Source organism: Manis pentadactyla, chromosome 5, assembly GCF_030020395.1.
Source record: "Manis pentadactyla isolate mManPen7 chromosome 5, mManPen7.hap1, whole genome shotgun sequence".
NCBI lineage: Eukaryota > Metazoa > Chordata > Mammalia > Pholidota > Manidae > Manis > Manis pentadactyla.
Genome location: NC_080023.1, coordinates 32468204 through 32490987, shown reverse-complemented (window position 1 = coordinate 32490987; position 22784 = coordinate 32468204). Strand labels below are relative to the sequence as shown.

Here is a 22784-nt window from a genome sequence, read left to right as displayed (position 1 = left end):
TACTGTTAAAAGAACATATGGCATGTGAACAGTCCCCAGGAATGGGTTGTTTTAATTTGTCTGATTTCTCTCAGACTGTTCAAGTTCAGTTGGACAATATCCACCATATCATAGATAAGTTTTCACAAATGCCTAAGGTGCCTAACTGGTTTTCTTGGTTTCACTGGAGATGGCTGGTAATTACAGATATGCTTTGGTTATGTAACTATACTCCTATTATGTTAATGTGTGTGTGCAATTTAAGTAGTAGCTTAAAACCTACATTTTTTTACTCTACTGAATTTACTCTACAAGAAGATATGTCAAAGAAATAATCAATCTTCCCATGTTTTCTTCCGCCTGCTACTTCTATAGCTTTTCTTCTTCCTTCCTAATTACAACCCTTAAATTGAATTCGTGCCTCATATCAAATTTACCGAGTATCATAACTCCTCCAAGTGGTAAAGATACCTCAAGACAAATGCTGGGCATAGAAGCCACAGGGCATAAATATGCAAAGAAGTAAAAAGCTAACCTTTTCAAACAATAAGGCTTCCCTCTCACTTACCAACTTCACATTTCCCTGTATGGCCCCGGAAGATGACTGGTTAGCCAGAGACGGGTAAGATTCCTCAAGGGAGGAACAACCTAAGACAGGCACAGTCGCAGGGGGGCCATCAGGTGAGAAACTGGGGATCAACAGAGGTGAGGCTTAGAACCTCACCCCCCCTGTTCTGAGAGAAATCTTCTGCATACGTGGATGTTTTATTGCCCTGGTCTAGCTTGGATTAACACATAGTCTACAGGCACACACCTGATCATCTACATTTGCTCTCTTACAACACTAAACTATGTTTTCTACCTTTATCTTGTATCTACCTACCACTTCAGCATTTTATTAAAAATAATAATAATAAAGAGAGAAATGTGGTATCCACATATAAATCAAGTATAAAAACCAAATGAGTATTCATATTTGAACTGACTGTTTAGAGTTCATAATGCATGCGCAAAACCGAAAGTTTCTGTGATGACTGCCCTTGTACTGTTCACTATGTAACTTATTCATTATGTAAGAATTTGTTCTACATGTAAGAACTTGTTTGTTATGCCTCAGAAGATTGGAGACTGACGAAAATTAGGCTTGGGGTGGATTAATGATTGTGCATTGAGCATTGACTCCCCTATACAGAATTTTATTGTCGTTAACAACCATTTGATCAATAAATATGAGAGATGCCCTCACAAAAAAAAAAAAAAAAAAAAAAAAGGACAGACTTCCAATGGTAAAATAAATAAGTAACCGGGATGTAATGTATAGCATAAGGAATATAGTCAAGATATTGTAACAGCTTGGTAGGGTGATAGCTGGAACCTAGAATTATGTATATAAATGTTCTACCACTGTGTTGTACACTTGAAACTAATGTAATGTAATACTGTGCGTCAACTACCCTTCAATAAAAAATAATTATTAAAAAAAAAAAAAAAGAAAAAGTCAATCAGTTTCAAATTACATCAGCAATTTAACTGAAGAGTTTTCTAATATTCTGATAAAATTGTTTTAGTAAGTTAAAATAATTGTTTCCATTTTCAGCTTCTAATCTGTTAATCATGGATTTTCTTTATACTGAACCAAAATAAAACATAGAAATAATCTGGGTGTTTGTTCTTCAAAACAAATTTATTCCACTATATCAATTTTTATAGTATGTATATATTATGAACTATAACTTTTAATACATTTAAAATAAATTTATAATAAAAACATGCAGCTCCATTTGCCTTAAGTATTCAGATTTTCATAAGATTTCATTTAAAAAAGAGATTCTACAGCCAAAAATATTTGCCAGGCAATTGCCTAAAAGTAGCCCGAGCAGGTAGAAGTCTAAATAAAACTTCTGTCAAATTTGAACAAAAGAAAAATTTTAACACTTGGAAATTTTTAAGATACAGAATATAATTCATGAAACATTGAAACAGTTCTTCCCTACAGAAACAACTACATTTTGCTTCAGGAAGCATTGTAAAATAAGTTAAAATAATGAAAAGAGAAGTTAGTCTGGGCTTTTCATTTTATTGATTAAAAAAACCAAGGCACAGATAAATGATGTTTTAAATCACAAAGGAGTGGTAGAGAGAAGATGCATGATTAATTTTTTCAATCAATTGCATACTTTTTTTAAACAACATAATTTCCATTTTTTTCCAGATTCTGTACATTACTTAAAAATGGAAACTAGTTTATTGCAGCACTATTTACAATAGCCAAGGAATGGAAGCAACCTAAGTGTCCATCAGTAGATGAATGGATAAAGATGTGGTATATATACGCAATGGAATATTATTCAGCCAGAAGAAGAAAACAAATCCTACCATTTGCAACAACATGGATGGAACTAGAGGGTATTATGCTCAGTGAAGTAAGCCAGGCAGAGAAAGACAATATCAAGTGATTTCATTCATCTGTGGAGTATAAGAACAAAGAAAAAACTGAAGGAACAAAATAGCAGCAGAATCACAGAACCCAAGAATGGACTAACAGCTACCAAAGGGAAAGGGACTGGGGAGGGTGGGTGGGTGGGAAGGGAGGGATAAGGTGGAAAATGGGGCATTACGATTAGCACACATAATGTAGGGGGGGGACGTGGGAAAGGCAGTATATACAGAGAAGACAAGTAATGATTCTATAGCATCTTACTACACTGATGGACAGTGACTGTAATGGGGTATGTGAGGGGGGACTTGATAATGGGGGGAGTCTAGTAACCATAATGTTGTTCAAGTAATTGTACATTAATGATATAAAAAGAAATGGGAACTAACAAATTATTTTAAACTATTGCTACTTTGTTTTAAAGCAAACTCAGAAAAATGCTGGTTGATGGATTAACACATCCTCTTCTGGGCGTAATAAAGCACTACTGCATCTAAGCAGTATCAAGAAGTTCTTCAATAAGGCTGCACACTTCAGGTTAGGTGCCAGGTACCACATTAGGTATAAAGGACAAAAAGATGGACTACATCCCTCAAGACAATGATCTACTATAGGAGATGGACCAGTAAATGCCTACAATAATAGAGTGGTACATGCTGCAATACAGTTGTACACAAATTATGCACAATAAAAATGTTGAGGATGTAATGGACAACAAACATAGATGGAAAGAAGAGATAGTAGTAGTGAGGATTGGGGAAGGTTTTCCAAAGGAGATTTTTGAGCAAGTTTCAAGAATGCTGAGCTTGCCAGGTAGGAAAATGGGGGAGACAACATTCTAAGAGATTATATGGGGTAAAAGATGATAGGAGTGTGAAATAACATGTATTTTTCACAAATAGGTTAGTTCTGTTTGAGTGTAATATGCATGAGTAGAAGAGAGAGAAGAGTCCAGAGAGGTAGACAGAGGCAAGATCACAAAGGAGGCTTGGTCAGATAAGCTACTGAAATGTTTTAAGAGGAAAGTGACACGGTCCTATTGTATTTTAGGTGGAACATTAGGTAAGTCTCTAAGATGGATGAGAGGGAGAGAGTTAAGATTTGGGGCAGGTGACCAGTTTGGGAGATATCCCAAAAGACCAGTTACAACTGCAATGTAGATAGACTGTATATGCAAAATCAAATGTCTTAACATTTAGTAGATAAGAGATTCTTAGCTTCTAATGTGATTCTTAGGTTGTCACAGAATTATATTCAATAAATTGTATTTTATGGAAATATACATGAGTAAAGATGGAAATACTTATTTCTTGTAAGAGAGCAAGAAAAGGTAAGAAGTAAAAAATTTCTATGCCTAGATGTCAAGGCTACTGCAGGTCTGGAAATCAGGTTTTAAAGAAGGTAGTTATTCTTTTGCCTTCTATTAGAAATAAATATTTCTAGCCAGAAATAAGGGATAAGAAATATGCCACTGAAAGAGAATCAGTCCAGTGAACAAATCCCAGAAATTTAAACCAGAGGGTCAAAACTGTAAAGATACTGTCAGTTTCTTTCTTTTTTCTCATTTACTAGATTCTTTGGTGGCTGACTCCTCCATCAAAAAATTAGGAAAGATATGTAGTAATGAATTTGGAAGTTGTTTCTTTAGCTAAAACAAGTAAGGGGAAAGGTATGAAGAAAGTGGGTTTCTATTTATCTTGTCACTTGTAATGGTGCTAAAAAAATAACAAAAAGTAGGAAGTTACTAAGACGGTCCTGAAGAAACAAGACCTCAGGTTATAAAATATAAAAATAACACCAATATTTTCTCACTTAATAATCAATAACATAATTCTACAAATAATTTTAAGTCTCTATACTTTAAGCTTGATTAAAGAGGAAGCTCTTTCTGGAAATGACAAAGAATTCTGAATAAAGGTATGCAACAAAACTTTTATTTAATAACCATACAGGCCTTCATGTTATGGCAGAAGGGTCTGAAGAAGGTAAGTTACCAAGAGCTATTGGCGATGGCTCTATCCAAATCTGTGTATTCTATTTAGAGCAGACAAGAGAGCACCTCTTTCTAAATTCATACCAATTTTCAGCAGTTTACCAAGATAAGAAACAAGTAAAGGTAAAGTCTGTGGAAGAGATGGAAGGAATTATTTAGGGAAACACTGAGGGAGATTATACTACTTTTAAGAGATGATATATACATATGTTTATTAAGGTATCATTGTTATACAATCTATGAAGGTTTCACATGAGCAACATTGTGGTTACTACATTCACCCATATTATTAAGTCCCCCCCACATACCCCATTGCAGTCACTGTCCATCAGCATAGTAAGATGCTATAGTCACTACTTGAAAAGTATATAGTGATATACTTTTAAAGTTTATATAAACCACCAGATTTTATTATATTGAATATTTAAATAAAATTTCTTTATTCAAAAGATAAGTAGAAATTTATAATATCTGCACATTAGAATGAAAACCCAACTTATTGTTGAGCTATTTATATTTAGAATGATCATACAAGGAGACTATTTTAAAAAGTTTGTATATATCACTCAAAATACTATTGTGTATTTTTAACTTGGACATGATAGTTTAATAAATTTAGTTTATTGTGTTTTAAGTGGAACTTTAAATATTTTCTTACTTTCCACTTAGTACTGCCACACCTACTGTGCTCCTGGGAGTGGACATAGTGGCAACAAAATTCCACTGGCGAGCCTGAGGGTCCCATCTTTCCACTGTATTCAGATAGCTCCAGCCATCATGCCCTCCTACTGCATACATGGGACCTTCCAATACAGCCACACCTACAAGGAGACAGGACAGAAGTAAAGACTTAAGATTTGCTAAGTCTCAAAAATAACATTTTAATTGAAATATAAGTATACAGCTTACCACATATGTTTTCTTCTAGGATTTTTATGGTTTCAGGTCTTATGTTCAACTCTTTAATCCATTTTTAGTTAATTTTTGTATAAGGGATAAGATAGTGATCCAGTTGCATTCTTTTGCATGTACCTGTCCAATTTTCTCAACACCATTTATTGAAGAGACTATCCTTTCCCTGTTGTATACTCTTGGCTACTGTGTCACATAAATTACTTGACCATATAAGCATGGGTTTATTTCTGAACTCTTTATTCTGTTCCACCAACCTATGTGTCTATTTTTATGCCAATACCATACTGTTTTCATTACTGTACCTTTGCCATACAGTTTGAAATCAGGAAGTGTGATACCTCCAGCTTTGTTCTTTTTCTCAAGGTTGCTTTGGTTAGTAGGGATTTTTTTGTGGTCCCATACAAATTTCATGATTATTTGTTCTATTTCTTTCAAAAATGCCATTGCAATTTTGATAGGGATTGCATTAAATCTATAGATTCTTTGAGTGGTACAATGAGCCTTACATACAAATTTAACTAAGCAAACATTTATGATATAGATTTCTGGCTTCCTCACAGCTCTTCTTGGTAGGCAGATGGTTCAGTAAGGGGGAGAAATAACACTGTAGCTCTCATCTTACAAGTTTTAAAAGCAGTATTTTGAGGTCCAACAGTGGAATGCTATTAAAAACAATATAAAATGCACACATTGCTGTATTTACAAAATTTTTCAATAATTCAGATTTAAGACATATTTATAAGAGCGTTTTTATTTAACTATTAATTTCCTTCTATTAATTCAAATTCATGAGATTTTACTGTAGGTGATTTGATATCATATCTATTGGTGTGATTTATTATCAGAAAACCAAGCCATATTCATTTGTTCATTTATTTAAAAAATAACTATTGCGTTTCTACTAAGTAGAACACAGAACGTAACAGATAAGGGCTTTGCCCTCATGAACCTAGTATTTTAGTAGGGAAACAGACACAGAATAATATTTCAGGTATTGATAATTGCTAATGAGGGAAATGGAACTGAGTAAAAGGGTAGAGAGGATCAGGGGAGGCCTCTTGTATAAAGTGACATTTGAAAAAAAAATGTGAGTAAAGTTAGGAAACCAGACATAGGCATATCTGTGGGAAAGGAAGGTGAGGTAAAGTGAACAATATGTGTAAATGCCCTGAAGCTTGGTTAGTAGGTCTATGTTATATTGAGGAGGCCAGGGTGAGTGAAGGGGATCACACAGGAGTCAGATCATGCAAGGCTGTCGGAGCTATTGTAAGGACTTTGTATTTTATTCTAAATGAGATGGAGAGCCAGTTGAGGGTTTTATGAAGAGGTATGACAGGATCATAGGTGGATATAAATACATATCACTTGAGAGCCAAAATACAAATTTTATGAAGAAAATATATTTTAATTTGTGAAATTATGGCCAGATAAGATATAAATATTCACAATGCATATATGACTCAAACCAACATTATCACTGCACTCATTTGTGCTGTACCAATATTGGCTATTGGATACTGCACACACACACACACACACATGTATCTATAGCTCCAATTACATATTATACCCAATTGTGTGTGTGTGTGTGTATATATATATATATATATATATATATATATATAATGTGATTGTGTTGGTGTATGTGTGTACATATATATACATATATGTAATTAAAAGGCTAGAAGAAAAATTAATGGGTTCATCTACTCTAATCCCTTAAACAAAAGCTTTCCAAAGAAATTTTAGCAGAAGAACCACTTTTTCAAATGAAATTTTTATATAATTCTCCAATATAGAGATAAAAGGAATGTTTCTTAGGTAAAAGTTTTATAAACTCAACTTTATAAAATTTACTTATCATAAGGTAAATTAGTAAGAACAATCCTGTTTTGAATGACACAAAAGTTTGAAAAAAAAATTTAAGCAAGATACATCGAACGATATAATAATTCTCCTTTGAACTTGTTGCAGTTCATCAAGGTCTTCAATAAAGTTTTAGTAAAGTCAGTGGTATTTAGAACAAATGATGGTATTCTATGCACAATTTGATTTGCATGAAACAAAGGTGGATCATGGGCATTCTCATTCTATGTACTATGTAAGAATTTACCTTAAGTTAGAATTAAGTTTCTTTTCCCCATGGCGGAGAAAAAGGATGCAGTTGAGTCATACTATTGATCCTGGATTTTACGGTCAACCCAAATTTGTAAGTCTCATTCATGCTGCTTTTTAGGTATATTGTCTCATTCTGTGCCTATGCAATAGGTAACTTTATAAAACTCAACGTTTTATAGTTTTCTGTGTTAAAATTCATATAGTTAATTTTAAGCTGCTCTCAGTATCTTAGCCTTTCCTAATCCTCTGGTTTTACTTCCTTACCAAACTTGAAACTTAAGGTCACCTTTCATTGACACCTAATTACAACTAGCAGAATCCCTTGTCTCCCTGCTGATCTATTGCTGTACCCACTACCATACTAATCTTTATACCTAGGAAATTTTCGTTACTGGCTATGGTTTTAGGGGGCAGCTTCTGCTCTGCTGCTCAGTATTAATAAACTGAGTATAGTACACTAAGCTATGCCATCTAACCTCAACTCTGCCTTCACTGCTACTCATCCAACTTTTTTTGTTGTTCTTGTTATCATTAATCTAAAATTACATGCAGAACATTATGTCTACGAGGCTCCCCCCTTCACCAAGTCCCCCTCACAATCCCCATTACAGTCACTGTCCATCAGCATAGTAAGATGCTGTAGAATCACTACTTCTCTGTGTTGTACAGCCCTCTCAATGCAACCCCCTCATTATACATGCTAATCATAATGCCCCCTTTGTTTTTTCCCACCCTTATCCATCCCTTCCAACCCATTCTCCCCAGTCCCTTTCCCTTTGGTAACTGTTAGTCCATTCTTGGGTTCTGTGAGTCTGCTGCTGTTTTGTTCCTTCAGTTTTTCCTTTGTGCTTATACTCCACTTATGAGTGAAATCATTTGGTACTTGTCTTTCTCCGCCTGGCTTTTTTCACTGAGCTTAATACCCTCTAGCTCCATCCATATTGTTGCAAATGGTAGGATTTGTTTTCTTCTTATGGCTGAATATTTCATTGTGTATATGTACCACATCTTCTTTATCCATTCATCTATTGATGGACACTTAGGTTGCTTCCATTTCTTGGCTATTGTAAATAGTGCTGCGATAAACATAGGGGTGTACCTGTCTTTTTCAAACTAGCCTGCTGCATTCTTAGGGTAAATTCCTAGAAGTGGAATACCTGGGTCAAATGGTATTTCTATTTTGAGCTTTTTGAGGAACCTTCATACTGCTTTCCACAATGGTTGATCTAATTTACATTCCCACCAGCAGTGGAGGAGGGTTCCCCTTTCTCCACAGCCTCACCAACATTTGTTGTTGTTGGTCTTTTGGATGGTGGCTATCCTTACTGGTGTGAGATGATATCTCACTGTGGTTTTAATTTGCATTTCTCTGATGACTAGTGATGTGCAGCATCTTTTCATGTGTCTGTTGACCATCTGAATTTCTTATTTGGAGAACTGTTCAGCTCCTCTGCCCATTTTTTAATTGGATTATTTGCTTTTGTTTGTTGAGGTGCGTGAGCTCTTTACATATTTCGGATGTCAACCCTTTATCGAATCTGTCATTTATTAATACATTCTCCCATACTGTAGGGTACCTTTTTGTTCTATTGATGGGGTCCTTTGCTGTACAGAAACTTTTCAGCTTGATATAGTCCCACTTGTTCATTTTTGCTTTTGTTTCCCTTGCCCGGGGAGATATGTTCATGAAGAAGTTGCTCATGCTTATGTCCAAGAGATTTTTGCCTATGTTTTTTTCTAAGAGTTCTATGCTTTCATGACTTACATTCAGGTCTTTGATCCATTTTGAATTTACTTTTGTGTTTGGGGTTAGACAGTGATCCAGTTTCATTCTCTTACATGTAGCTGTCCAGTTTTGCCAGCACCATCTGTTGAAGAGACTATCATTTCCCCATTGTATTTTCATGGCTCCTTTATCATATATTAATTGACCATATATGTTTGGGTTAATCTCTGGAGTCTCTCTATTCTATTCCACTGGTCTGTGGCTCTGTTCTTGTGCCAGTACCAAACTGTCTTGATTACTGTGGCTTTGTAGTAGAGCTTGAAGTTGGGGAGCAAGATCCCCCCAACTATTATTCTTCCTTCTCAGGATTGCTTTGGCTATTCAGGGTCTTTGGTGTTTCCATATGAATTTTTGAACTATTTGTTCCAGTTCGCTGAAGAATGTTGTTGGTAATTTGATAGGGATTGCATCAAATCTGTGTATTGCTTTGGGCAGGATGGCCATTTTGACGATACTAATTCTTCCTAGCCAAGAGCATGGGATGAGTTTCCGTTTGTTAGTGTTCTCTTTAATTTCTCTTAAGAGTGTCTTATAGTTTTCAGGGTATAGGTCTTTCACTTCCTTGGTTAGGTTTATTCCTAGGTATTTTATTCTTTTTGATTCTATTGTGAATGGACTTGTTTTCCTGATTTCTCTATTAGTTCATTGTTAGTGTATAGGAAAGCCATAGATTTCTGTGTGTTAATTTTGTATTCTGCAGCTTTGCTGAGTTCCAATATTAGTTCTAGTAGTTTTGGAGTGGAGTCTTAAGGGTTTTTTATGTACAATATCATGTCATCTGCAAATAGTGACAGTTTAACTTCTTTACCAATCTGTATGCCTTGTATTTTTTTATTTTGTCTAATTGCCGTGACTAGGACCTCCAGTACTATGTTAAATAACAGTGGGGAGAGTGGGCATCCCTGTCTTGTTCCTGATCTCAGAGGAAAAGCTTTCAGCTTCTCGCTGTTCAGTATGATGTTGGCTGTGGGTTTATCATATATGGCCTTTATTATGTTGAGGTATTTGCCCTCTATTCCCATTTTGTTGAGAGTTTTTTATCATGCATGGATGTTGAATTTTGTCAAATACTTTTTCAGCACCTATGGAGATGAACATGTGATTTTGTCATTCTTTTTATTTATGTGGTGGATGATGTTGATGGATTTTTGAATGCTGTACCATCCTTGCATCCCTGGGATGAATCCCACTTTGTCATGTTGTATGATCCTTTTGATGTATTTCTGAATTTCGTTTGCTAATATTTTGTTGAGTATTTTTGCATCTACGTTCATCAGGGATATTGGTCTGTAATTTTCTTTTTTGGTGGGTTCTTTGCCTGGTTTTGGTATTAGGGTGATGTTGGCTTCATAGAATGAGTTTGGGAGTATTCCCTCCTCTTCTGTTTTTTGGAAAACTTTAAGGAAAATGGGTATTATATCTTCTCTGTATGTCTGATAAAATTCTGAAGTAAGTCCATCTGGCCCAGGGGTTTTGTTCTTGTGTAGTTTTTGGATTACTGATTCAATTTCTTTACTGGTAATTGGTTTGTTTAGATTTTCTGTTTCTTCCTCGGTCAGTCTTGGAAGGTTGTATTTTTCTAGGAAGTTGTCCATTTCTTCTAAGTTTTCCAGCTTGTCAGCATATAGGTTTTCATAGTATTCTCTAATAATTCTTTGTATTTCTGTGGGGTCCATCGTGATTTTTCCTTTATTGTTTCTGAATCTGTTGATGTGTTGATTCTCTTTTTCTCTTAATAAGTCTCGCTAGAGGCTTATGTATTTTGTTTATTTTCTCAAAAAACCAGCTCTTGGTTTCATTGATTTTTTCTATTGTGTTAGTCTTCTCAATTTTATTAATTTCTTCTCTGATCTTTATTATGTCCCTCCTTCTGCTGACTTTAGGCCTCATTTCTTCTTTTCCCAATTTTGATAATTGTGACGTTAGACTATTCATTTGGGATTCTTCTTCCTTCTTTAAATATGCCTGACTTGCTATATACTTTCCTCTTAAGACTGCTTTCACTGTGTTCCACAGAAGTTGGGGCTCTGTGTTGTTGTTGTCATTTGTTTCCATATATTGCTTGACCTATATTTTGATTTGGTCATTGATCCATTGATTATTTAGAAGCATGTTGTTAAGCCTCCTTGTGTTTGTATGCCTTTTTTACTTTCTTTGTACAACTTATTTCTAGTTTTATACCTTTGTGGTCAGAGCAGTTGGTTGGTAGAATTTCAATCTTTTTAAATTTACTGAGGCTCTTTTTATGTCCCAGTATGTGGTCTATTCTGGAGAATGTTCCATGTGCACTTGAGAAGAATGTGTATCCTGTTGCTTTGGATGTAGAGTTCTATAGAGGTCTATTAGGTCCTTCTGTTCTAGTGTGTTGTTCAGTACCTCTGTGTCCTTACTTTTTTTCTGTCTGGTGGATCTATCCTTTGGAGTGAGTGGTGTGTTTAAGTCTCCTAAAATGAGTGCGTTGCATTCTGTTTCCTCCTTTAATTCTGTTAGTATTGGTTTCACATATGCTGGTGATCCTGTGTTAGGTGCACATATATTTATAATGGCTATATCCTCTTGTTGGACTGAGCCCTTTATCATTATGTAGTGTCCCTCTTTATCTCTTGTTACTTTGTTTTGAAGTTTATTTTGTGTGATACTAGTATTGCAACACCTGCTTTTTTCTCCTTGTTGTTTGATGAAATATTTTTCCATCCCTTAACTTTTAGTCTGTGCATGCCTTTGGGTTTGAGGTGAGTCTCTTGTAAGCAGCATATAGATAGGTCTTGCTTTTTTATCCATTCTATTACTCTTTGTCTTTTGATTGGTGCATTCAGTCCATTTACATTTAGGGTGATTATTGAAAGATATGTACTTATTGCCATTGCAGGCTTTAGATTCATGGTTACCAAAAGTCCAAGGTTAGCTTCTTTAGTATCTTCCTGTCTAACTTAACTTGCTTGTTGAGCTATTATAAACACTGTCTGATGATTCTTTATTTCTCTCCCTTCTTATTCCTCCTCCTCCATTCTTTATATGTTGGGTGTTTTATTCTGTGTTCTTTTGTGTTTCCTTTGACTGCTTTTGTTGGTAGTTGGTTTTATTTTTTGCCTTTAGTTAGTATTTGGTTGGTCTGCTTTCTTTGCTGTTATTTTATTTTCTCTGGTGACATCTATTTAGCCTTAGGAGTGCTCCCAGCTAGAGCAGTCTCTCTAACTTACCCTGTAGAGGTGGTTTGTCAGAGGCAAATTACCTCAACTTTTGCTCGTCTGGGAATTGTTTAATCCCTCCTTCATATTTAAATGATAATTGCACTGGATATAGTATTCTTGGTTCAAGGCCCTTCTGTTTCATTGCATTAAATATATCATGCCATTCTCTTCTGGCCTATAAGATTTCTTTTGAGAACTCTGATGATAGCCTGATGGGTTTTCCTTTGTAGGTAACCTTTTTCCTCTCTCTAGCTGCCTTTAAAATTCTGTCCTTGTCTTTGATCTTTGCCATTTTAATTATTGTGTCTTGGTGTTGTTGTCCTCTTTGGATCCCTTCTGTTGGGAGTTCTGTGTACTTCTGTGGTCTGAGCTACTATTTCCTCCCCCAGTTTGGGGAAGTTTTCAGCAATTATTTTTTCAAATACACTTTCTATCCCTTTTTCTCTCTCTTCTTCTTCTGGTACCCCTATAATGCAGATATTGTTCCTTTTGGATTGGTCACACAGTTCTTTTAATATTGTTTCATTCTTGGAGATACTTTTCTCTCTCTCTGCATCAGCTTCTATGTGTTCCTGTTCTCTGGTTTCTATTCCATCAATGGCCTCTTGCATCTCATCCATTCTGCTTTTAAATCCTTCCAGAGATTGTTTTATTTCTGTATTCTCCCTCCTTAGCTCTTGCATAGTTCTCTGCAAGTCCATCAGCATGGTTATGACCTTAATTTTAAATTCTTTTTCAGGAAGATTGGTTAGGTGTATCTCCCCAGATTCCTTTTCAGGGGAGACTTTCTGGGTTAATCTGGTCTGTATCAAATTCTTCTACGATGACGAGATAGTCGTGGGTAGTTGGCACGTGTCAGCTGGGAGAACGTCCCTTCTTGCTAGTTTGTGGCCTTCTCTCCTGGGAGAACGGCGACCTCTAGTGGCTTGTGCTGGGCAGCTGCGTGCAGCCGGGGTCTCTGATTCTTGCCCGGCCACTGTGAAGGAAGCTCTGCGCACGTTTGCTGTGGGCGTGGCCACTCTCAGGCTGCTCCACTATGGCTGGGCTGCACCGGAGCAGGAACGGGCAGAAGGCTGTTTATTGCTATGAGGGGCCTCAGGGCTGTGCTGCCACCCAGGGGGTTAGGTCGCCTGGAGTTCCCTGTGTTCCCAGTGCTGAGCTGATTGTGCCGGGATGCCTCTGTCCAGCTGTGGGGTCCCTGTCCCTTTAAGACTTTCAAAAAGCACTCTCTGTTCTTTGTCCCAGGGGCGCCGGCTGCGGGAACCACTCACAGATTTTACTGTCCCGTTTTCCTAGTATCCAGTACCCCATGCACTGTGTCTGCGCTCCGGTGCGGATGACTAGGGCTGGCTATTTAGCAGTCCTGGGCAACCCTCTCCCTTCCCGCTCCAACTCTTCTCCTTCCGCCGGGAGCTGGGGTGAAGGGGCACTTGGGTCCCGCTGAGCCATGGCTTGTATCTTACCCCCTTTGTGAGGCATAGGGTTCTCGCAGGTGTAGATGTAGTGTGGCTATTGTCCTGTATCTTCTGGTCTCTCTTTTAGGATTAGTTGTATTTGTTGTATTTTCAAAAATATATATGTTTTTGGGAGATTTCTGCTGCTCTACTCACGCCATCTTGGCTCCTCCTCCTCATCCACCTTTTAATTAATCTTTTATGAACTCTCAAATTTCATACTGCAACTATTTTAAACCTTTTCCAAAATGTGATAAAAATTGGCAATATGGTCACAATTTCCTCCTATACTTGAATGCATGCCTATTTTCAATGTGACTCTGCAACTCTTCCCATCAAGAGTAGGAGTCATCTTCTCTACTCTTTGAATCTGTGTTTGCCCATGTGACTTGTCTTGGCCTATGGGACATTAGCAAACCTCATGCAAGCAGAAGCTTGAAGAGAGTTTGTGTCTCTTGGCTTGCCTTCTCTTCCTGCCTCTGAAACCCTGTGACTGTCACCATATAAAGAAGCCTGGGCTAGCTTGTGATTGATTAGAGGCATGTGGCCCAGCTGCCTCTGCCTAGACCAACAACAACCTGCCTACCACTACCCATGTGAATGAGGCCACGTAGATCACCTCGCTGACTTGCCAGACCACCACAGATATATGAAAAAACCTGACAGAAATCATACAAGGCAGCCCAGATCAGATTGGACCAGCTGACCGCAGATCCATAAGCTAAATAAATGGTTGTTGTTTTAAGCCTCTAGTTTTGGAGTGGTTTGTTATGAGCAAAAGCTGGATGATACAGATACATTTCAAGCCCCGTTTGATTTTATTTCTATTTCTTTCACTCTCATCCAACAGTTCTATTTCACCTATTCTTTCTTCTATGAGAAAAGAGAGGTCATCTGATATGAGATCCCTAGATCTTCTGTCACTTCAGAATAAGACATCAGTTCCTTGAGGAGAAAGACAGTGTTTTCTACATTTTTGTTAGAGTAAAGAGCATGACACAGAGTACATGCTGTTCAATGTCTGCTTGGTGAACTACTGAATGAAAGAATGAAAAGTCTCTATCTGTACATTCCCTGTGCCACATCAAAACTTCCCTGGGTTTTTACTCGTTTCTGCTTAAAAAACCAGGGGATATAGATGAAAAACAATAATGCTAAAGGTTTTTAAATAAGCATTTTGATTAGGTTAGACAATGCTAATTACCAAAACAGAGCACATATTTTAAAAGATGGCTTTTTGGTCCATTATACTTTACTAAAGTCCTTAAGTATCTATGTTTGCACTTGTGCAATTGCTGCCGCATTTATGTATATGTTGTTTCTCTGCTTCTCCTTCTCAGTTAACAAGGTTAATGTGAAGGAGTGTTTAGTGACTGATTTTTGCTGATTTTGAAGCTGCCATATTGGTGGTCTTCTCTTGATACAGAACGTGAAAGTGCTGTGGAAGCCTAAGATACAGTATTATGAACAGATTTGCAGTTATACTCACCAAGGCCGTGCCTATGTGTGGACATAGGAGGCATCACACTCCAAGTTTTTGTTTTAGGGTTGTAGCATTCTACGGTATTCAGGGTCTTCAGTCCATCTCTTCCACCAACTACATACAGTTTGTCATCTAACACTGCGACACCGAACTGTAGCCTCCTCCCATTCATATTTGCGACAGGAGTCCACATGTTTGTACGAAGATCATACTTTTCAATGCTTGTTGCTCCTTCATAGTAATATATAGCAGTTATGTACATAAAAATTTCACCACGATTGAGTATTTTAGGAATTTTTACATACAAAAGTATAATTTTATTATCAGTAACAATAATTCTGTTATTATATTGCACTAAGCTCCTGTATGACCTGTTCCCTGCTTATATTCCTGACATCATCTCCTACTAGTCTCCAGGACATACACCAGGCCCCAGTATTAAAAAGTCAAGGATTATTTGTCAAAGAGGCTGAGAAGTAAGAGCTAGAACTGGGAGGAAAAGTAGTGTCATGGAATCTAAAGAAAAAATTTATAGCAGGTAGGACTACTAGCAGTATCAAAGGCTACTGAGAGGACCAAGGAAGATGAAGACTAAGAAGTATTACTAGATTTAGCTACAGGGAGGTCACTGATGACTTGAGGGAGAATCCTGTTGTTTGAGTGGTTGAGACATGATTGGGAGGTGAGAAGTGGAGATCGTGAGCATAGATGATTCTTGTGAGAGTTTGGCTATAAAAGGGAAGAGAGAGGAATTACTAGGTGGGCTGAGGGAGGTTTTTTTTTTTTTTTTGATTGGAAAACTGTAGTTTGCTTAAATGCTAAGGGACAGATTTAGTTGTGAGGAAAGAAGATGAAAATACAGGAGATGAAAGAATGTTAACTAATAGTGTGAGGTTCCTGAGCAGGCAGGAGAGGGTAGTATCAGAGCACAGGTGAGGGGCTGGCCTTCACAGGAGGCAGGAGGGATACAAATCCTGTCACCAGGAAGGGCAAGAGTGTTTAGCGCAGATCATATACTTTGGGGACTGTGAGAGTGTGAAATTTTAGGGAGTAAACTCCCTAACAGTGTTTACATTTTTTTAAGAATTGGAAGGCTCCAAGCATCATACAGTATGGGAGAATATATTTGTGAATGACGTATCTGACAAGGGGTTAAACATCCAAAATTTATAAAGAACTCCCACACCTCAACACCCAAAAAGCAAATAACCCTATTAAAAAATGGGTGGAGGATATGAACAGACAATTCTCCAAAGAAGAAATTTAGATGGCCAATAGGCACATGAAAAGATAATCCACATCGCTAATTATCAGGGAAATGCAATGAGATATCACCTCACACCAGTTAGGATGGCCAACATCCAAAAGACAAACAACAACAAATGCTGGCGAGGATGTGGAGAAAGGGGAACCCTCCTACATTGCTGGTGGGGATGTAAACTAGTTCAACCATTGTGGAAAGCAATATGGAGGTTCCTCAAAAAAACTTAAAATAGAAATACCATTTGACCTGGGAATTCCAGTCCTAGGAATTTACCCAAAGAAAACAAGTTCTCAGATTCAAAAAGACATATGCACCCCTATGTTTACTGTAACACTATTTACAATAGCCAAGATATGGAAGCAACCTAAGTGTCCATCAGTAGATGAATGGACAAAGAAGGTGTGGTACATATACACAATGGAATACTATTTAGCCATAAGAAAGAAACAGAATCTACCATTTGCAACAACATGGATGGAGCTAGAGTGTATTATGTTCAGTGAAATAAGTCAGGCAGAGAAAGACAAATACCAAATGATTTTCCTCATTTGTGGAGTATAATGGTGAAGCAAAACTGAAGGAACAAAACAGCAGCAGACTCACAAACTCCAAGAAGGGGCTAGCAGTTACCAAAAGGAAGGGAGGGGGGGAGGGAGAAGGGGATTGAGGGGTATTATGATTAGTACACATGGTGTGGGGGGATCATGGGGAAGACAGTGTAGCACAGAGAAGACAAGCAGTGACTGTGGCATCTTGTTACACTGACTGACTGTGACTGCAGTGGAGTATGGGGGGGACTCGATAATAAGGGTGAATGTAGTAACCACATTGCTTTTCATGTGAAACCTTCATAAGATACCTTAATAATAATTTTTAAAAATACCAGAAAAAAAAAAGAATTAGAAGGCTCCAGGAACTCTTTTGTTCTCTTTATGAGGTAAGAGAAATGGAGGTAAGTAAAAAAAAAATTAAAAGCCCATCCTCTAAAACAAGCCAACCTTCAGTTATGAAGAGTTCAGTTAAAATCTACTTTACTTCTCTCTTCTAAGCTTCTAACACAACATGGAATCAGTGTTTTCCTTATAGATTTACAATCAGGACAAATATTTATCCTAAAGTATTTATTATGATTAGGTCATCAGAGCCTAATGCTACTGATAATCTCCTAAATGTAGAAGTTTTGCTTTATATATATATATTATGTTTTAATATATTATAGCTTTCATTTTTTAAATTTACCCTACAAAATTTGTAATTGGGATCGATCCCAAATCTTTTTCCACCTTTATATTCTTCACAGCACCAAGTAGAGTACCTCATACAATAGCAGCTATTCAAAAAATTTTTTGAACTTGAATAATCTTTCTTTATAATTCTTAGCTATGAGATTTTATTCATACACTCAGATTATTTATGTACTAGTATACTTGATTCATTATCCTAAATTTGATTTTAAAACTTCTTCCTTCCATTAAATAAAGTGCAATGCTTATTATCACTCCTCCCTAATGAATTTAAGGGTTATTTTTTTCATGTTATTTCTTCTAGATCTAGTTCAATAAGCAGTATCATAGTTTTATGAATTAGTAGCTAAAAGTTCTTTTGCTAACATCAGATATAATTCTTAAGACATAAAATCTTGAAGTCTGAAACATATCTTAAAATAAAACAAATATCCAAAAGTAACAAATCCTAACAATTGCAAAATTCTATTAGAAGCTGAGAACATCCCTAATTCATACTTTTTGAAAAAGCAGAAATATACTCAACATTTTCTTAGTAGTATTTAGAATCACCAGTGGTATTTAGCTTGTTAGTTGGGCTCTATACTAGCCAGGTATATGATCAGACTACCATCCAATTAATGTGAATTTTCATTATAAAGACATTGGGAATAAGGCAAGGCCATATGATAAAGATGTTGGGAATAAGATAAGTCAGAGAGATTATTAAGAAAGACTCAGAAATAAAGTTGGTCATATAGTAAGGGCCAGATTACAGAGTCTTCAAAACTTCAAAAAAAGAGGAATTTACATCTTATGTGATAAGAAATAAAGATTGTTGGAGTTTTTGAGCAAAGTAATAGCATATTAGCAGAAGAGTTAATGAAGCAGAGGTTATTCCCAGCAGAGTCAAAATGCCCGTTTGAATGAACTGATTCCACCATCCAGGTGTTTGATCCTGGGAAATTTCTATATCTCAGTATTCTTATTTATAAAAGAGGACAATAGTAACATTCAGTTCGTAGAATTGTTATGAAGATGAAATGAAACAATATAGGTTAAGTGTTTAGTGTAATGCCTGGCACATAAGAACATAATGAATGCTATTCCCACTAAATGAACGTGATTGCAATATGTAAACTGATAACTCCATAACTGAAATTAGGAAGATAACAATGGATTTAGAATGAAGACTCAGTGACTGTTAGAATAGAATGTTTAAAAGACAGGGACAGACAGACAGAAAAAGATAGAAAGACATGTACTGGTTACTTTGGGTCTTAGTGTCTGAGTTCCACTTTCATGCTTGGGTAATTTCTCACTGTATGTAAAAGCCTTGATGAGAGTCAGGAACCTATCTCCCATAAAGCTGAAAAGACAGATTCATTCTCCTTGTCCTTAGAAATTTAAGATCCAGGATTGACCTAAAGCTAGTAAAAGGGGTCCTTGCACCTACGATTTAAAACTAAAGCAGGTTTTATAAAGCAAAGGCAGTGGATGTAGTTCCTGCCCATTTTTCAATAGCCTTCCAAAAAATTCCTTATTTGCATAAATGAGTCAGAGTTGATGTCCACTGAAGAACAATGAATTACAATTCCAAGTTCTCAAGTCTGGGAGACATGGTCAGAGAAGACTTGCACACATGAAATTGAGGTTAAAGTCGAACATCATGTGGATATTTTATACAAGCTGAAAATAGGAGAATAAAGAATATAATTAATACAGAGTTAGCAGTTAAAGCCTTGAAAAAGAGAGGAAAAGAAGTGTTGATTTTTAAATTTCCAAATATTTATAACTTTAACCAGTTATCTTTACATATTTGCATACTGTTCAGTCATCAAGCCTATACTTAGAACTTGAGTTATCTATAAATACATAGCACAATGCTATATGGGATAATATCTACAGCTACATTGACATCTGTATCTTTGTTATCAGGAACCTAAAAGTTAAATAACAATAAAACACTTTCAATTAGAGCTCATATTTTTATATTCTTTAAAGATGTCACATAGAAATGAAATGTTTGGATGTGATTAGTGCATCAAGGGATTTAGTCATACAAATAATTAAAGAGATGGCAAAGGATAACCTTCATTCATTTGACAAATATTTACTGATGCCATCTATGAGCAAGGCACTGTTCTAGGGTCTGGGAATATATCAATGAAGAAAACAAACTCCTTGCTTTCTTGAGCTAACTTGGGGGGAAGAGGTAGACAGACCATACACAAATGGATCAGGTGCTATGAAGAAACATAAAGCAGAGGAAGGAGAGAGAAAGTGGAAGGCAAAAGGTTAGAAAGTGATGTGCAAGTGATGATTGAATGTCCGTGGAAATCTTTGGTCAACTGACATCGGAGAGGAGATCTGAGTGAATAATTTCTGCTAGCCATTCCAACATCAGGGCATAGAACATTCCAGAGAGAGGGAGCAGGTAATGTAGTATCTCTGGTATGGGATAATATTTGGCTCATTATGTGAAGAAGGAGGCCAGCAGGGTTGGAACAAAAAGTGAGGTGAGAATTAGAATGAGCTAAGATCAGAGAGGTAGCCAAAGCCAGAGGGACTGCCGGGGGTTGGAGACTATTAGTACTAGGAACTCAGAGGAAGGAGAGATTAATGTATACGGGAGGTAAAACACAGAAAGCTCCTAGCATGACACTGAGGGCACTATGGATGGTGTTTGTTACTATACTGTTACTATTAGTAATGACTTGCAAGAATGGTACAAAGAACTTGCAGATATCTCCACCCAGATTTCCAGATGTTTATGTTTTAGTACATTTGCTTTCTATTTGTGTATACATATGTATGAATTTTTTTCTGAACTGTTTAAAATTAAGCTGCAGAAATGATGCCCCTGGACCCAAAATACTTCAGTGTACCTTCCTCAAAACAAGAAATTCTCTTTCAAAACCACAATACAGTCATTAAAATCTGGAAATTAACATTTATGTACTGCTGTTATCTAATCTAAAGGCTTTGTTGGGGTTTTACCATTTGTTCCAATTATGTCTTTTATAGCCAAAGAAAATCCAAGATGATGCATTGGAATAGCTTTCATGTCTCTTTAGTCTTCTGCAATTTGGAATAATTCCTAAATGTCTTTTGTATTTCATGATATTGACATTTTGCAATACTATAGGATAGGTTATTTTACAGAATGCCTCTTGACTTGGATTCTTTTTTTTTCTTTCTTTCTCATGATTAAATTCAGGTTATACGTTTTTGGCAAGAAAACAGATGTGCAGCTGAGTTCTCAATGAATCATTCAAGAGGCACACGCTGCTGGTTATTGGCAGTATGACCTTTGATTATTTGGTTAAGGTGCTGTGCGCCAGGTTTCTCCACTGTTAAGATACTGTTTTACCCCTAAGGAAGTGGTTGGGAGATACTGTGAGGCTAAATATCCTGTTCTCCCAAACTTTTACCTGCTAGTTGCAGCATGTATTGATGTTTCTTGACTGAAGTAGTTATTATTATGATGGTTGCCAAATGGTAAATTTTTCTAACCCCATCTTTCCTTTTATATTTAGTAGTTCATATTCTACTGTAAAGAACTTTCCCTTCCCCTTCATTTTTATCAGTGTGGACTCATGAATACTTATTAATAGGTTGTACTCTCTTTCTATCACTATTTATTTTCATGCTGAAATTATCCCAGATGTGGACAGTGGAAGCCCCTTCAAACTCCCTGCTGTGTCCCTTGACCTGTCTCCATCATTTTTGAGCATTTCCTTACTTTCTGGCACTACAAGATGTTCTTCTAGGCTTATCTTGTACTTTTCTTACCCCAGTCCCAGAACCAGCCATTTCTCCACAGAGCTCTTCGGCCACATCTATTACTAATTAAAATTCTTTTTTTTTTCTGTTCCCTCAAGTAAAAGATTATTTAATACCTTTTGTTGAATCCATTCCTCCAACTGCAAACAACGTACCAACAGTTGACTTCCTAGGTTTTGTCCGAGGACTTTGTAACATGGGTCGTCTTTCTGGTAATAAATGATACTTCATTGCTTCCATAATAAGTTTCTGACATTCTATATCATCCCGAAAAAGTGCATTATTTTCCATGTCTGCCAGAAACTAGAAAATAATAGTGAGTATGTATATTGAATGACCAAGAATAAACCATATGTTCACAAATGGAAATTATCTCATTAAAAATAAATCCAAGTTTGGACATCTGTTTTTAACTAAAATATGCAACACATACAAAATTTACATTTAAAATTTCACCGAAAAATAAACACTGAGGAGTAAGTGGTGTACTCTAAAATCTTAATGCTTATCTATAGGTGGTGGGGAAACTGATGTTTGTAAACAACCTTTTTTTACTGTTTTATTATGGTTTTCCAGATTTTTCTAGAATTTTACTTTTTAAATTAGAAATAATTTTAACTGAAGAATAATTATTAGTTGACTAAACTGCATCTACCTGACCTCTGTAAACAATGCTCAGACAACAAAAGCAAAAATAAAACTTACCAATTTCTTAAGGGGAAAAGAGCTCTGAAAGATCATTATTCTAAGACTCCCTTGTGCTTCACCAAATCCTATTTTTGTACTGATGTAGTTTTATACAAATGCATAAATATGGTTACACTTTGTATTTAAAAATGCATTTATTTTCCTTATGTGCTTGATTCTCCAACCCCTCCCTACTCTATTGCTTTCTTTCTTTCATTAGGCTATTAATCCATTTATTTTTAAATAGACTATGAGTTGAAGAATATTTTAATTTTCTTCAGATGGATAGCAAGTACTGTATCAGCACCATTTATTAAATAGTCCCCTCCAGTTCCAATTGAATTGAACCTTCAAACTGAATTAATAAGGCCACATATTAAATTCTCACAAATACATCTCAGGATAGATATCTATTTTTGATTCTTTATTCCATTGATCCATTGTGTGTTACCATTTTAATGCCACATT

At 36.3% G+C, this 22784-nt stretch overlaps 1 protein-coding gene across 2 annotated transcripts in view; it reads right to left on the bottom strand.

The window, feature by feature from the left end:
• The window catches only part of KLHL5 (kelch like family member 5), a 107093-nt gene that overhangs the window by 19138 nt on the left and 65171 nt on the right, over positions 1–22784 (bottom strand). For both annotated transcript variants that reach the window (XM_036908486.2, XM_036908489.2), the window contains 3 exons: positions 21746–21932; positions 15363–15587; positions 5068–5230 (listed from right to left, as the gene is read on the bottom strand). In XM_036908486.2, the coding sequence (XP_036764381.2) occupies positions 5068–5230; positions 15363–15587; positions 21746–21932 (575 nt within the window). The remainder of the gene's footprint in view (positions 1–5067; positions 5231–15362; positions 15588–21745; positions 21933–22784) is intronic.